This window comes from Tiliqua scincoides, chromosome 2 (assembly GCF_035046505.1).
Source record: "Tiliqua scincoides isolate rTilSci1 chromosome 2, rTilSci1.hap2, whole genome shotgun sequence".
NCBI lineage: Eukaryota > Metazoa > Chordata > Lepidosauria > Squamata > Scincidae > Tiliqua > Tiliqua scincoides.
Window position 1 is genome coordinate 116,369,611 of NC_089822.1, and position 14,098 is coordinate 116,383,708.

At 46.2% G+C, this 14,098-nt stretch overlaps 1 protein-coding gene across 1 annotated transcript; it reads left to right on the forward strand.

Moving 5' to 3' along the window:
- Positions 1 to 255: 255 nt before the first annotated feature.
- TAFAZZIN (tafazzin, phospholipid-lysophospholipid transacylase) lies at positions 256 to 12,129 on the forward strand. Its single transcript, XM_066617902.1, has 11 exons — positions 256 to 443; positions 3,823 to 3,977; positions 5,654 to 5,782; positions 6,073 to 6,118; positions 6,519 to 6,604; positions 7,141 to 7,221; positions 7,362 to 7,403; positions 7,486 to 7,548; positions 9,830 to 9,882; positions 10,323 to 10,400; positions 11,060 to 12,129. Exons 2-11 carry the CDS (start codon positions 3,869 to 3,871, stop codon positions 11,159 to 11,161), a joined length of 789 nt encoding a protein of 262 aa, XP_066473999.1. The 5' UTR covers positions 256 to 443; positions 3,823 to 3,868; the 3' UTR covers positions 11,162 to 12,129.
- Positions 12,130 to 14,098: the final 1,969 nt, after the last annotated feature.

Here is a 14,098-nt window from a genome sequence, read left to right on the forward strand (position 1 = left end):
ATCGCCCTTCTTAGTGCTTCTGCCCCTTAACTTACATGCTCTGCAAACGTCACCCAGCCGAGCTGAACTGCTCTTTACGGTGCCGGAAGACCCGGTATTTTTAAAGAAACCTCCAGTGCGAGAGAGATAACTGGGTCACCCCAGAGGGGCAGTGGAGGATGCGGGACCAATGGGAGCTTTCTGTCCCCGCCCGTGCCTGTGTCACTCTCGCCTCTTGCGCCTCTAAGGGCTTGGCTGGAGCTGTGCGTCACTCGGGAAGCCTTTTGCAACTGATGCCGCCGGGGCGGTCCGCCGCTCGCTCGGCCACCAGAACGCATCTTGCAGCGCTTCTGGGCCCAGAGGTGGCGCGCTGCTCCCTCCCGGGGCTCGAGGAGCAGGGAGAGAGGCTCGCTTGCCTTCAGCGAGGAGGACAGTGGGACGTCAGGGAAGCCCGGTGAGAACAGGTGGGGCGCCCGAGGCACAAACCAGGGAGCTGGTGTCGCGTTGAAGGGCTGCCTTCCTCCTCCCCCGCCCCTGTGCTCAGCTTCGCAGGGCCTCTGCCACCTGCACCACATGGTGCCAGGGATGGGCAGCTCCGTTCAGAAGACTTGACTCGAGTTCTGCAGCCAGGAGTGACTCAGGACTTTCTCTTGGCTGCCTTCTTCTCTGCCTAGAAGAAACCAGGAGGTGACATTCCCAGCTGCTTCCAGCACAGTTATTTTAGAAACAGCAGGCTGGCACCTCCTCCTTGAAAACTGTTGTGTGGAGGTCACCATGCTGCAACCAGACCCTGCATGTACTGTGGAGGCTGTCAGGTCTCTCCACTTATTCTAATAGAAGAGGCAGAAGTGATGTCGGCGTGGTAGTGGCCATCTTTCTAGCCCTGAGAACGCTCAGAGAAGTTCTAGCACGCTAGAACAAAAAAAGAATGTGACCCGAGCGTACTGGAAGCTGCCCCCTCCCAAAAGCTCTCTAGCACTTCTAGCTCTAGAAATTAAAAAGGAACACAGCCTCTGTGCACATGTGCCTGCTTACTTCTTTGGTTGCTTCCAAAGGACCTCGTGCCACATTCAGACTGGCACAAGCAAGAGACCTGGAGAGAGGAGGGTGGTAGGCTCTGGGGCGGGGGTGGAAGGAGGCTTAAGTTTTGTTTTGGGGCCTACCTGCCCACCGCTTCTGTCCTCTTGCTTGCCCTGCCCATCCCTCCAACCTTGTGAGCTGGGGTGGCTCCATCTCCCTCCGTGTAGAGGTCCATCTGGGTGGAATTAGGAGACATGATGTGAATGGGAGTTCATGGCTGAGGTTCCTCAGAAACAGATCAGATCAGCACTTTCTCCACTGCTGCCCTCACTCAAATGACAGCAGAGCTTTGTTTACAGATGGGATGGGGACATCAGGGGAGTGTTAAATGAGAACTCCGACACTTTGCCTGTGCAAGCAGTACTTTTTTTTTCCACGGAGTTGTGCCTGACTTGCCAAAAAGACTCTTGGTCAAGTCAAACTGAATCCCAAAAACACTCTAGACAAGTCCCCACAGCTGCCTGTTAAGACTTGAGCATGAGTCAAAGGGAGTGGGGCTAGACTCAAGACTAATTGCAGTGGATTGGCACATTCCTGCTAGGTGCCATTTCCACCAGTACAGAGATACAGTGATGGAGAAAAACTGCACCTGTTGAATTTGTAGCAGGTGACTAACATACAGGAGCACTTGCAGAGGAAGAAGTAGCAACTGGCAGAGACTTGTGTGTGTGTGTGTGAGAGAGAGAGAGAGAGGGGGGGGATGTCAAATATTCCTTGTGGCTTGATCTTGCAATGTTATCATTAACAATGCAACATTTGAAGGGGAGCAAGGTGCTTAGGATTACATAATATTGCGTATGTTGCTTATAGGGAAGGGTGGGAGTATGTTGCCTATTTTTGAGACCCAGGGATCCTGACTTTTTCCTGGTTGAGCAACTATGAATCAAAGATCTATGTGCTTCCTGGTCCTCCTGCAGTCTTCTTGCTCACCCTCATTTAGGTCACAACAAGAATGCTTCAACAGAAGAAGATGCTGATAATAATGAATTGGGTTGTGAAGCGTGTGATTGATATTGGCCTGAGAGATTGTAGTACACCTTTGCAGACTTGGGAAGAGTGTCAGCCTCAGCAAGAAATAAGTACAGACTGCAATCCTAACCCGTTTTCCAGCATTGACATAAGGGCAATGCAGCACTGAGGTGAGAGAACAAACGTTGCCTTACTTTGAGGAGGCCTCCATGAGTGCTGCCCAATGCAGGATGCAGCACACATCCCACTGGCACAGCTATGCCAATGCTGGAAAGTGGGTTAGGGTTGTGCCCTTAATTGATTTCAGAAATGGCAATCAGGATAGCAACAGAACTCAAGACCACTGGAAAGCATCTGGTTAGCTGGGATTATGTAGCTGGTGGCACTATAACTAAGTTCTGTGATCAAGGCATGCTCCCAATTCTGGCCCTAGGTTGGCTTTGCAGGAGAGCTAAGCAAAGTAACGTACATGTAAGAGTGCGGCTGGAATTCCAGGTTCTCATGCTGATGCTTGGAGCTGTTAATGCAGAAAACTGACTAGCTGCTGCTGTCCAGTCTTGCATGCTCTGGATTTCTCTCTCCCCCCACCAAGTAAAGCTGAGCTGCTTTACTGTGTCATCCTAGAGGCACAGGACTAAGGAGAACTTGTAGTGGTGCCACTTGGCAGGACCTGACATTCATTTCTGAGGAAACTGATACTTCTGCTACCATCTTGGCAGCATGTTTAATTGCTCATACTGACAAAACATACCACTTATCAGTCACCATTATTTTCACAACTGTCAATATATTGCGCCATTTTTGCGCCCAGGGCAAAGAACCTGCTGCCGCAGCCTAGTTATGCAACTGGTGGTTGTGGTATTGAGTACTGCATGTGAGAGTTACTGAGATTAAGGCAACAGTCTTGAAGATTGGGGGGGGGGGGGCAAAATCCCCAGGGTCTGAGCTTCGAGGGTGCCCAGGTCAGGACAAGACAAACTACTGTATACAGTACAAAACAAATTTAGGAAGAGGGGGCATCTTGCCCCATGCCAGCTCTCAGCATCCCTTTAAGGCAATGGAGACTACCTACTGTGACAGAGGGGGGGATCACAAAGGAAAAGGCTGAAAGTGGAGAACTCTCTTTGCCACTTACAATATTTGTAAACCATTTTTATCCCCCACCCCCCAGGGGTTAGTGTGCTGCTCAGATTGATCTTCTAAAGAATAATGAGTAGTCAATGTAACTGAAATGTTTTGGGTAATAGTTTTTTCTGGGGGTAGAATTTGAAGAGTAGTTTCTTTGTTGCATGTAGGATTGGTCCATGTGTGTGATTTCATTTCAGTGAAATGGATTTCATTTCCATTGTCTGGTTCTGTTTAATTCTGATGTAACTTGGCTTAGTTGAGGAAAGGTAATGCTTTGTATCCTCACTCTGGAATGCCAAAAAGAATCATATTCTGGTTTTAGCCTTATGTGTGAAATGTTTGTTTCCATTGAATAAGATAGCATTACAGCCTGAGTCTTACTGAATGAGCTTACTTCTGAGGAAAGTAAATAACACCATTTTCAAACACCTCGTGCTATGTGAGTTGTACTGACTAGCTTCTGGCAGAAATGGAGGGTAGTCTTTTCTTGGCATGTTGTCATAGTCCTTGAGCAGAGGAGACTTGGAGAACTATTGTATGTGCCAGCAGCAAGTTGGAACGGAAGCTTCTCGGCATGGGAGGGGTCTTGCACAGGAGAACTCTATGGGTTAGCTGTACAAGAAAGGTGATAGGTGGAAAAACACTCTGCTATCTCCTCTTCGGCAGGAACGGCTGATGCAGTTGCCTCAGGAGGATTGCCAGGGATGGGAAGATGCCCCTTGAGGTGAAATGGCCCTTTCCCTCGGCCCCACATCTGCCCTGGAACTTGGCCAGTAGGCTGGTCATGGGCTTGGTGGGCACCTACAGCTGCTTCTGGACTAGTAAGTACCAATCTCCGCTCCCCAGATTGCTGATGAAAATGCTGAGCAGAGCAAGATGTTCATGCTAACTCTAACCTTTCCAGTAGCCTAGCATGACATGAAAGATCCTCACCTGTCCCATGAGGAGGAAGAACGCTCTCTCTCTTATCTTACTGAACTCCTTAGATCAATACCGGATTAACAAGGTTGGGAGGGAGGGAGAGTTCAGAAGAAGAGAAAGTACTTGGTAAACACTAAGTTAGTGGGATCTTGTAAACCAGTGTTTCCCAAACTGTGGGTCAGGACCCATCAGCGGGTTGTGAGCTGTTTTTTGGTGGGTCAAAAAAAGTTTCTGAAGTATTAAAAAAAAAGACTTTGCAGGGTCCCTTCCCCTGTTTACAGAAGAAAAGTGGAGCAGTGAGTGATCTAGATGGAGAGATCACTCTTGTGGCGGGAATGCTAACTTGTGGTATGAGGTCATACTCCCAAATTAAAATGTCACATTTTCCAATTTTCTCTAGTAATTGGCATGTCTTAAATCATGTGTGAACCCAGCCTTTTGTCTGACCTGGAAGTCCCTAACTGCACATCTTGCTTTCTACCTTTCTAGGTACCCTGCAATGACTGTAAAGGTTTGGGGGAGCAGTCACTGAACTCCCTTTCTAGGGAGAGTCTAGCAAATGTCTACATGCACATACAATATATAAGAACTCTAGCAGCCTTGGAAGCACAGGACCCTCTCCCTGATGATTAATTATTAATTAATTTAAAATATTTCTTTCTACATCTCCTTTTTCGTCTAGCAAAGCTATGTGGGTCATGATTGATTGTCATTTTAAAAAGTGGGTCCTGGTGATAAAAAGTTTGGGAAGCACTGCTGAAAATGTACCATGTTGGTTCATGTACTTTGTCCCCCACTACATTCCATAGCTTGCTGATGAACCTTGCCAAAATGCTGAGTTGTGCCTGTTTGACCCTAATCCAACTGAAACTACTTTTATCTGCTTTATCTGGACACCACCACTACCCCCTGCCCACCATAGTGACTATAAAACTGAGCTGTACTTCTAAGAATTCCTTATTTGAATGTTGACACTGCTATTGAATTCACCTTAGGCAAAGGACCCTTTATCTCAGCTTCTCCTCCTTCCCTCCCCCCTCCCTTTGGCAATCTGGAAATGAGACTAACCTACCTTGGGTGGTTGATCCAAGAGTTACAAGACAATGCTTGTGATGTACCTAGAACATTCAAAAATTGCTATATGAATGCTCATTTATTATTTTTATTGTGTAGAATATTCATGTACTGCTTTTTAACAAAGCAAAAATATTCTCAGAGTTGTTTACATTGTAGAAAGAATGAGAAGATGGTTCCCTCTCCCAAAGGGGACTGCAATCTAAAAAAGAAATGCAAGGGAGAATTCAGCAGTAGCCACTAGAAGGGCTAGATGACTGAGTAGCCACTGAGCTAAGATGACTGGGGCTACCCCCCCCCCACACTAAATATAAGAGAGCCACCACTTAAAAGTTACCTCTTTGCCTTGTTGATAGGGGTAAGCCAAATTAATGGATAGACTGAATATATGGAAGCCTGATTTCATCTGACTTGCTTCGGTCCAAGCTAGATTTTAGAATTTTTTGCCACTCTGCTACATTTTGTTCCTTGCCAAGCTGCCATTTTGCTATCTTCCCTGCAGGGTATATGAATCGACTGAATGTCCATAATGAAGAGGTGCTATATGAGCTAATTGAGAAACGTGAGCCAGGCACCCCGCTCCTTACTGTATGCAACCATCAGTCCTGCATGGATGATCCACACTTGTGGGGTATGGTACTGGAAGTGTCACCACCTGCTGGTTAGGAAGGAAAGATATTGCTCTTCTCTACCCTTCTAGAGGCTGAGCCAGCCACCTTCCTGTAATCTGTAGTCCAACAGACAAGAGGGGATTTGCCACTTTCTCCCCCTCTCCCATTAGGAACTCTGAGCCCTTAGCTTGTTATTAGTAGGGGCTGGAAAGGCAAGCCACAAATTTGTCTTATTTGTGGAATATTTTCCTGGGGTGAAAGTGAGATATCTGGTTTGCTCACAGTTTTAATATAGTTGTGTTTCATGCAGGTATCCTGAAATTACGGCATGTTTGGAACTTGCAAAAGATGCGGTGGTGAGTATGGGAGGGCAGGAAAGGAGGGTGATTATTATTATTATTATTAACAGTATTTATATACCGCTTTTCAACAGAAAGTTCACAAAGCGGTTTACAGAGAAAATCAAACAAATGGTTGTGCTGGTGTGTTCCCTGAGAGGAAGGAGTGAACTCCACGCACCTATGTCTCTGTAGGATTGCACATCACATTGTCTCTGGGTGCTAAGGATTTCAGAGAGGACAAGTAAGATTCAGATTTGGGGGGGGGGAGAATTTGATAAGATTGACAGCACAATCCTATACATGTTTACTCAGAAGTCTTACAAAGTTCAGTGGGACTTACTTCTAGGAAAGTGTTGTATAGAATTGTAGCCTGAGTGTGATATGATGTGGTTTAACACTCTCCTTGCTCTCACAGGACTCCAACAGCTGCAGACATCTGCTTCACAAAGGAACTGCACTCTCATTTCTTCAGCCTTGGGCGATGTGTTCCTGTCTGTCGCGGTAAGCAAATGGCTTGCTAGACATCTGGGGTACAAAACGAAGTGTCTGTCAGGAACTGTGGGAAGCAATTCCTGAATGCGTAACTGAGGTGGTATGTTTCAACTGTTCTCAAGTTTCTGCTGTTTTTTGCTGCTAGAGCTGGGTGGCTTTAGGCATCAATTTCTCAAGCTCAAAGAGCTACCTACCATTTGTAAAATAGGAATAATAGCTGTCTAGCCACAAATAGTTATTTGATTTCTTTGTAAACCACTTTGTGAACGTATTTTGTTGAAAAGTGTATATAAATATTCTTAAGAAGATTGCTGTGAAGTCCATCAAGATTGCTAATCACTTTGCAGATAAAAAGGGCTCTATAAGTAGCCCTCTTGCAAGCAAAAATGTGCCTCTGACTCCTTTTGCTAACACTTATGGCTTCTCCTCTAGGCAGAATGAGTGGAAGGATTTGGTGGGAATGTACAGCTAGGACTTAGATGGGGAAGAGGAGTTTTCCTGTATGTGGTTTGGAACAACCACCCACCCACTTGTGCTCTCTGCAGGAGATGGTGTCTACCAGAAAGGCATGGATTACATACTTGAGAAGCTCAACCGTGGAGACTGGGTGCACGTGTTCCCAGAAGGTAGTACTTTGATGCAGAAGGATGTGGGTGCACATCAAAGAACACTGTGGGCACAGCTATTTTGCAGCAATTGGGTTGGGTTTGATGATTATTTTGATGTGCTTCCCACCACCCTAAATCTTTTCCTTCTACTCTTTCAGGCAAAGTCAATATGACCCAGGAGTTCATGCGCTTCAAATGGGGTAAGTATCTTTTTTTGAGGTGGAGAAGGGTATTGAGATTTACAGTATCTTCTGTAATTCCTCTTCCTCTTATTCTCTCCAGGTATTGGGCGTCTTCTGGCTGAATGCCGCCTGCACCCCATTATCCTGCCACTCTGGCATGTAGGTGAGACCTGAATCTGGAAAGGGGGAGAAGAGAGGGACAAAACCAGGAAATGTACATGTACCAATGGGACAGCTGGCAGAATTAGGCTTGTCCAAGTCAATTTGGGCCAGAACTCATATTGCTTTAATAACTGTGTAGAAAGCTAGGCAGAGGCTACATTTCCCATCCTGCAGCTGCAGAGCCAAACCCCAAAAAGTGCTCAAAGAAGGCTGACAGAACTCAATATAAGTAAGCTCTCCCTCTTGCATGTTAAACCATCTTCTTGTATTTTGTCAGAAGTAATCTGATGAGTATTGGAATGTCGGAAAAGGTTTTGAGCACAGATTTGTAATGGTTAGACTTCACAGCTTCTGGGTTTACTTTTTGAAAGGTTCCATTTTTGGTTGAACTTGGTACACTGCCTTCAGAAAATAATGGAGAAATCTAGGATTTCTAGCATAGCTGTGATTGGGTAGCAGTTTTCCCACCACCTCTCCACTCAACCCACCCAACAAAAGGTACCATCAAAGATGGGAGTTAAAAAGAGCATTAACTTGGGTCTTATTTAATGTGAAAAGTGGAGGGTGTTTTAATAAACATTTAAAAGCACAAAGTGTTTGCATACAAGGCAGTGAAGCACAAGTCTTCTAATTGCAACTGAGCATTGGATTTGGGCTGGGAGAAAGTCTAAGGGGAGGCTTTAGGAGACTAACTTCTGCTGCAAATGGACATTTTTGCCTGGAAACAGAAACTGGCCTCAGACCTAGCCCATCATGTTAACAGTGCTTGGAAATAAAAATCCCCAGATAAAAAACAGTGGACTACATTGCTGGTCTGCTATAAACTACTCTTTTTAGACAGGAACTCTAGCAATTAGCCACTGGGAGATACACTATACTAGACTGAATAGGGATGGTAGTTCTCCCTCTACTAAATGTAATGGAACCACTACTTTAAAAAGTGCCTCTTTGGCTAGTTTTCAGGATAACATAAATGTATATGTAGCCAACATGTATAATATATTGGCTGCTGTGAATTTAGTATAACAATGTCCCTTCTCAGCCCCTCGGTTCTCTTTGTAGGCACTCTGTCTTGTAGAACCTTTCAACTCTGAACAGTTTCGTTTCTCAAGTGGCAGGCAGGCAGACGCCAAGTTTCTCAAGCGGTAGGCAGGGCAGAGATCGTTTCTACTGGGAAATTCCAGCCAAAGTTTACCTTTTAATCTCCTGCTGCAGCCTGGTTCTGGTTCTGCTTGGCAAATGTTCACAAAGTATATCTGTTTTTTGAAACACCAGGATGGGACCCTTCTTTCCAGGCTACAATTCAGTGCACCATTACTTCAGAATAACACTCATGGAAAGCAGTGGGTCTGCTTCTGAGTGAAAAGGGCTGCAAATATATGCAGCTGCATCTCTCTGCAGTGAATTGAATTGCACACTCCCAGTTATGTGTTATATGCTGTATGCAGAGCTTCTGGCTTAACACACCAGACACCTTAAAGGTGGATTTGATTCATGGTTCAACCTTTTTCACTGGCATATCCCTTGGCAGCCCATTTCCATAAATTGTACCCTTCCTATTAGCAAAATGTTTGTAATTAGTAAGACAAGCCCTCATCTCCTCCATATGAAAGCCCAGACTTCATGTATTCATCACATATTTTCTCTTTTCATCTGTTTGAAGAACAGAAGACTCTGCCTTTGCACTGTTTTGCACCAGAAGTGTGCTGACAAATTCTGGGTGGTTGATCACTTTCCATATTATGCTACCTCCCTTCCAGGCCGTGCATTCTGGAGCACGGCCTGCCTTTTTCTGCCATTATTCCATTCTTTTTCAAGTACCCCTAAAGGTCCTGTTGAGTGTCCCTGGAAGTACATGAATACCAGGTTGGGAACCACTGGTATGTTGTTTACATTGCACTTAGTCTGATAGTGTTTACAAAAAGGTGGTGAAGACCAGAATTTAAAAAAGAATAAAAATATATCTTATGATCCTTTACTGTGGTTTTAATAAATTAGAGACTACAGTTCTTAGGTAACAATTAGTGGTAGGTTATTTTTCAGGATCTGGCCTTGGGTAAAATCAGACAAAACTATAGTCAGACACCCCCCTAAGTTTAACCCCCGATTTATCCGAGGGTCATAGAAAATTCCATGATTGTTGGCTCAAAACTTGCCCTCAACTTATCTGTGGGGTCAACTTATAGGCGAGTATCTGCGGTAATTCTAATTGTTCCTATTGACTTTTACCAAGGTTGGGGTTAGAATCCTACTGATGGATATGTACTGCTTAATCTCTATAGGAATGAATGATGTGCTCCCCAATGAGCCTCCTTATGTGCCCCGTACTGGACAGGTGAGTGTTCTGAAAAGGACAGAATTAGATGCTACAGGTAGGTACTGGTAGTAGGAAGAGGCCGAAGGGTTCCAAGATGGCAGCAGAGAAGTTGGAGACTTGTAGAATACTCTCGCAATACCTGCATGAGGCCATCTCCCTTACATCTGTTAAATCTTGTGTCAAAATCAACCTTTCCCACAAAGCCTTGGGCATCTCCCCACACTATACTGTGACTAAGCCCAAGGAAGTTTATGTGAAATAACTGCATTTGTTCTTCTACCAGATTCCCCTCCTACTTTCTCTGGCTCCCTTATGTGTCTCCCTCAGATTTTGAGCCTTCAGGACAGAGCCTCACTCTATGCCACATATGTTCATGGCACTAAGTTCATAACATGAAAAGAGAAGGCAATCCTCTTCCCTGCCTCTGATTTGTTAATGGCGATTTGCTCTTGTTACAGAAAATCACTGTGCTAATAGGGAAGCCATTTAGTGCTCAGCCTTTGCTGGAGTATCTTCGGGCAGAGAACAAGTCAACGGTGAGTTCATAGGGGAAGCACTGACTGCCTGTGCTGCTGAGAGCTTGGAAACAGTGACAGAATACAGGGGGAGGTCATCTTTTTGACCACAGTTCTACAGATTATGTAGCCTGAAGCCCAACAAAACCAGGGCTTTTCCTGTGGTTTGTAATTCCCAAAAGATTTACCTCCATCCCCACTCAACCAGTAAAAATTGCATGTTTAGTCTGTTCGTCATACTAGCCTCTCAAAATTCCCTGAATTTGGAGCTGTTCCCTGTACATGCCCAACTTTGTCCGTCTGCCTGCCTTTGCAAACTGGCACAGCAAAAAGCATGGTTTTGGGTCAGACATATTTAGAATCTAGAGCTTTGTTCTGGAATTGTTCATTCTTACCCAGGGCTGGTACTTGTCAATTTAGTAGTAGTATTGAATACTTTTCTTTCACTTTTCACCCAAAAATGTGCACAAAGCAGTTTACATTTAGTTACAAAGTTTACAAAAGAAAGGAAAACTATTTCCCCTGCCTCAGATGGACTCCCTGATCTAATTGAAGGGTGAAGTTCTTGGAGTTCCATCTGAACTGTTTCTCCATCCATGCATGATTGCAAACAGTGAAGCGGAGAGCTTGTGTATGTGGCATATATTACAGGACCTTGCTGATTATGGTTCCTTCTTCAGGTGGAGATGCGCAAAGCATTGACTGACTTCATTCAGGAGGAGATCCAGGCGTTGAAGGATCAGGCAGAGCGGTTGCATCAGACTTTCAAATTGCAGGCTTAATGGGGCTAGTATAAGTGCTGGGGCCCTTCCAGTGATGCATGGACGGTGCAGTCCTGGGGCATAATGGAAAGGAAATTCTTGCATGGACTTAGCTTCTCACTGTAGCTCTTGAGAGAGACTTTCCCACATTGCCATTTGTCCTTCATCCCACATCATGAGTGGACTGGTTTTGCATGCAGAGGATTGGATGAAGGCTCCTTGTACATCTTAGGAAGCATTGTGCCTCATGCCTTGTCTTCTGTGCCTATCTCTGGGGTGGGGGTGGAATGGGATGATGACTCAGAACTGCTATTTGTATATGCAAGTTCCCTGTTACTAGAAACCAGTAGTGCTGGAGGGAACTGGGGCCTCAAGTTAGCAGGTGTTGGTGGTGTAGGGTCCAAGAGCAGAAGGTTGGGGGCTGAAGGGAAGGCAGGCTCCATCCCTCCTTGTGCTGGACACCCTTTCTCTGTGGGAGCAGGGAAGATTGATGATGGGTTTGTGAGTTCCATTCTTTTCTAGAATATTGCTCCATTGGTTTTTATACTCCAGTCTTTTCCAGTAAATGATCCCAAATCCTATTCTGGCTGGTGGTGAGCTTCTGTGATCATGGGGTGGGGTAGGGGCTATGGGAAAATTTATGAACACAGTGCAAAAGGGGTGCATGTGTGTGCGTGCCTCATTTATTTTTAGGAACAGCTTCTGGTTATGGTGTTGGAGAAACGGCCCATCTTTTCCCCTCAAAGGTGAAGCATTAGTATCAAAGAATTGACACGGCATCCATCCTGTCTGCACTTCTGTCCATGAGGGGGAGCATTACACAGAGAAAATACCTAAAGTGCATGTACAAAGTTTCTTTGAATATGGGTCGGTGAGTGGAGAGTAAGCTAGCTTTGATGACCCTGGCCATATTGACCCCTACCTTTCCATTATTTGTGAAACAATGAAAGAACAACTGACAGTAATTCCTCTGATAATTCAGAAAGGCAACCCCCTACCTTGGAGCACAGCAAAGTGGGTACACTTATTTTTGTATGCTCTATTTTCCTTTTATTAAAAAAAAAAAAAAAGCTAGGTGGTTGTGCAAAATCTTATCAATCTGGGCAAAAAGTGAGCAGCCTTTAAATACCATTAAGGCTGACTGAGTAGGAGGCAGACAGATCTGCCCCCTCTAGGTAGCGTGGCCTGGTGCATGTTGACTCGGTGCTCCCTGTGTTTTCATGCCTTGGGTTAGACAGAGGAAGCTTGCTTACCCTGAGTCAGACCATTGGTTCATTGAGCTCTGTAGTGTTGACATTGGCTGACAGCAGCTCTTCAGGGAATTTCCTTTACGCTACTTGGTGATACCAGGATTGATACTGAGCTTCTATTTGCAAGGCAGGTCCTCTACCACTAAGCTATGGCCACTGTTCCCTTTGAGCTCTGGTCATGTAGCTCAAATTCCATGAAGCTGAACTCTGCGTAGTTCAGAGCTTCCAGACATCTGATGTCATTGTCAGCTGCCCAGAAATGCTGAGTTGCTGTGACACAGCCAGCAAAGAGGGACTGCACAGTGTCACAGACCTCTTAGTGGGGATATTGACTATGTCCCTTCCCATTTTTCATCTTGAAAAATGAACAGAGCAACACTATGTCACCACCTCTGGGCTATTCTAATATAATTGGACTTTGCATACACACCTGGAGGTACTCTGTTGTTTCTTGTGTTTGGGCATGAACAAAGTCTGATTTGCAAGCTCTGAGTACAATTAATAATGGCTAAAGTTAGAAATGGTGGTAATGAAACCAACCTGGTCCCAAAAGCTTCTCCCTGTTGCTGATTTGTGTGTTGTGATCAATTGCAATTATTGGTGTGGAAAGGGAAATGCACTCAGCACAGGGTCTCCAGGAAAAGTTTTATCAGGGGGTGCAAAGTTTCATTTGGGTCCCTCTCTGAAGGAGAAGGAAACAGGGTGGAGGGAGGGTGGCAAGAGTCAAATGAGTCTTTGAAGCCCAGGTCTGCCAGGCTTCCCACTGCAGAGCCCAGGTCTGCCTGCACTTGTGGTGGTGGCGGCTAGATACAGTAATAAAACCAAACACACTTCTAAGTCTCTCTAAAATCAGAAAATTAGCACCATCACACTTATGTTCACACTAGAACGGAGCGTGTCCTGCGTGTGCCGGAATTTGCTTATGCAGCAACTGTAGTCCTGCAGCTGTGAGTTTTCTTCCAAGTTTGCGACTGTGAAGGAGTGTCATGCATGCATTCCTGGGCCTGGTGTGCACGGCTGGCAGCAGTAGTCGCCTGTGCTAGTGCCTCCAGCATCACACGCAGGCAGTGCCTTTGGGTGAAACAGGAAAATGTGAGACCCCAGGAAATTTCTGGGCCCCTTTGACCCCGGGCCTGAGTACTTACTAACTGCCCCCCTCACCTGGGCCTCCACTCTGCACATGTGCAAACACTCCCTGGCCCAGCCGTGAAATGAGGCCGTGGAAAACACCCTCCCTGTCTTGGCTCTTTCAACCAGTGGTTTCCAACCCATTTCATCTCACCGCACACCGACAAGGCACGAAAATTGTCAAGGCGCACCATGCTGCCAGCGGGGGGGGGGGGGGCTCGCATCCCATGGGCCCTACTAATGACCCTCCTCCAAATGCCTGTGGCACACCTGCGGACCACGCGCGGCACACCGGTGTGCCACGGCACAGTGGTTGAAAAGGGCTGCTTGAAACGAAAAGGAGGGCAGAGCTCTGGGTTGGCGATGGCCCCGACTGCGCCTGCGAGACCTCCCCAGGGAAAGGCGCAGGACCGCACGGCGGAAGCTTCAGCCCCGGGAGGAGCAGCTGATCAAGGGGCAGGTGGGACGAGCGCCCCGCAGGCGGGTTAGTGGCTCGCGCAGGCCTGCCCCGCGCGCTCACTGGCCGCTCTCCGGGCCCCGGACTTCCCCCGCGCTTTGATTGGCTGCGGCGGGACAGGCT

Excerpts from the sequence above, each read along its gene's own strand:
- TAFAZZIN (XM_066617902.1), top strand. The coding sequence starts at position 3,869 with ATGCCCCTTGAGGTGAAATGGCCCTTTCCCTCGGCCCCACATCTGCCC. Across the intron at positions 7,222-7,361 it reads GGTGCACGTGTTCCCAGAAG|GCAAAGTCAATATGACCCAG; the intron begins GTAGTACTTTGA and ends CTACTCTTTCAG. Across the intron at positions 10,401-11,059 it reads GGGCAGAGAACAAGTCAACG|GTGGAGATGCGCAAAGCATT; the intron begins GTGAGTTCATAG and ends TTCCTTCTTCAG.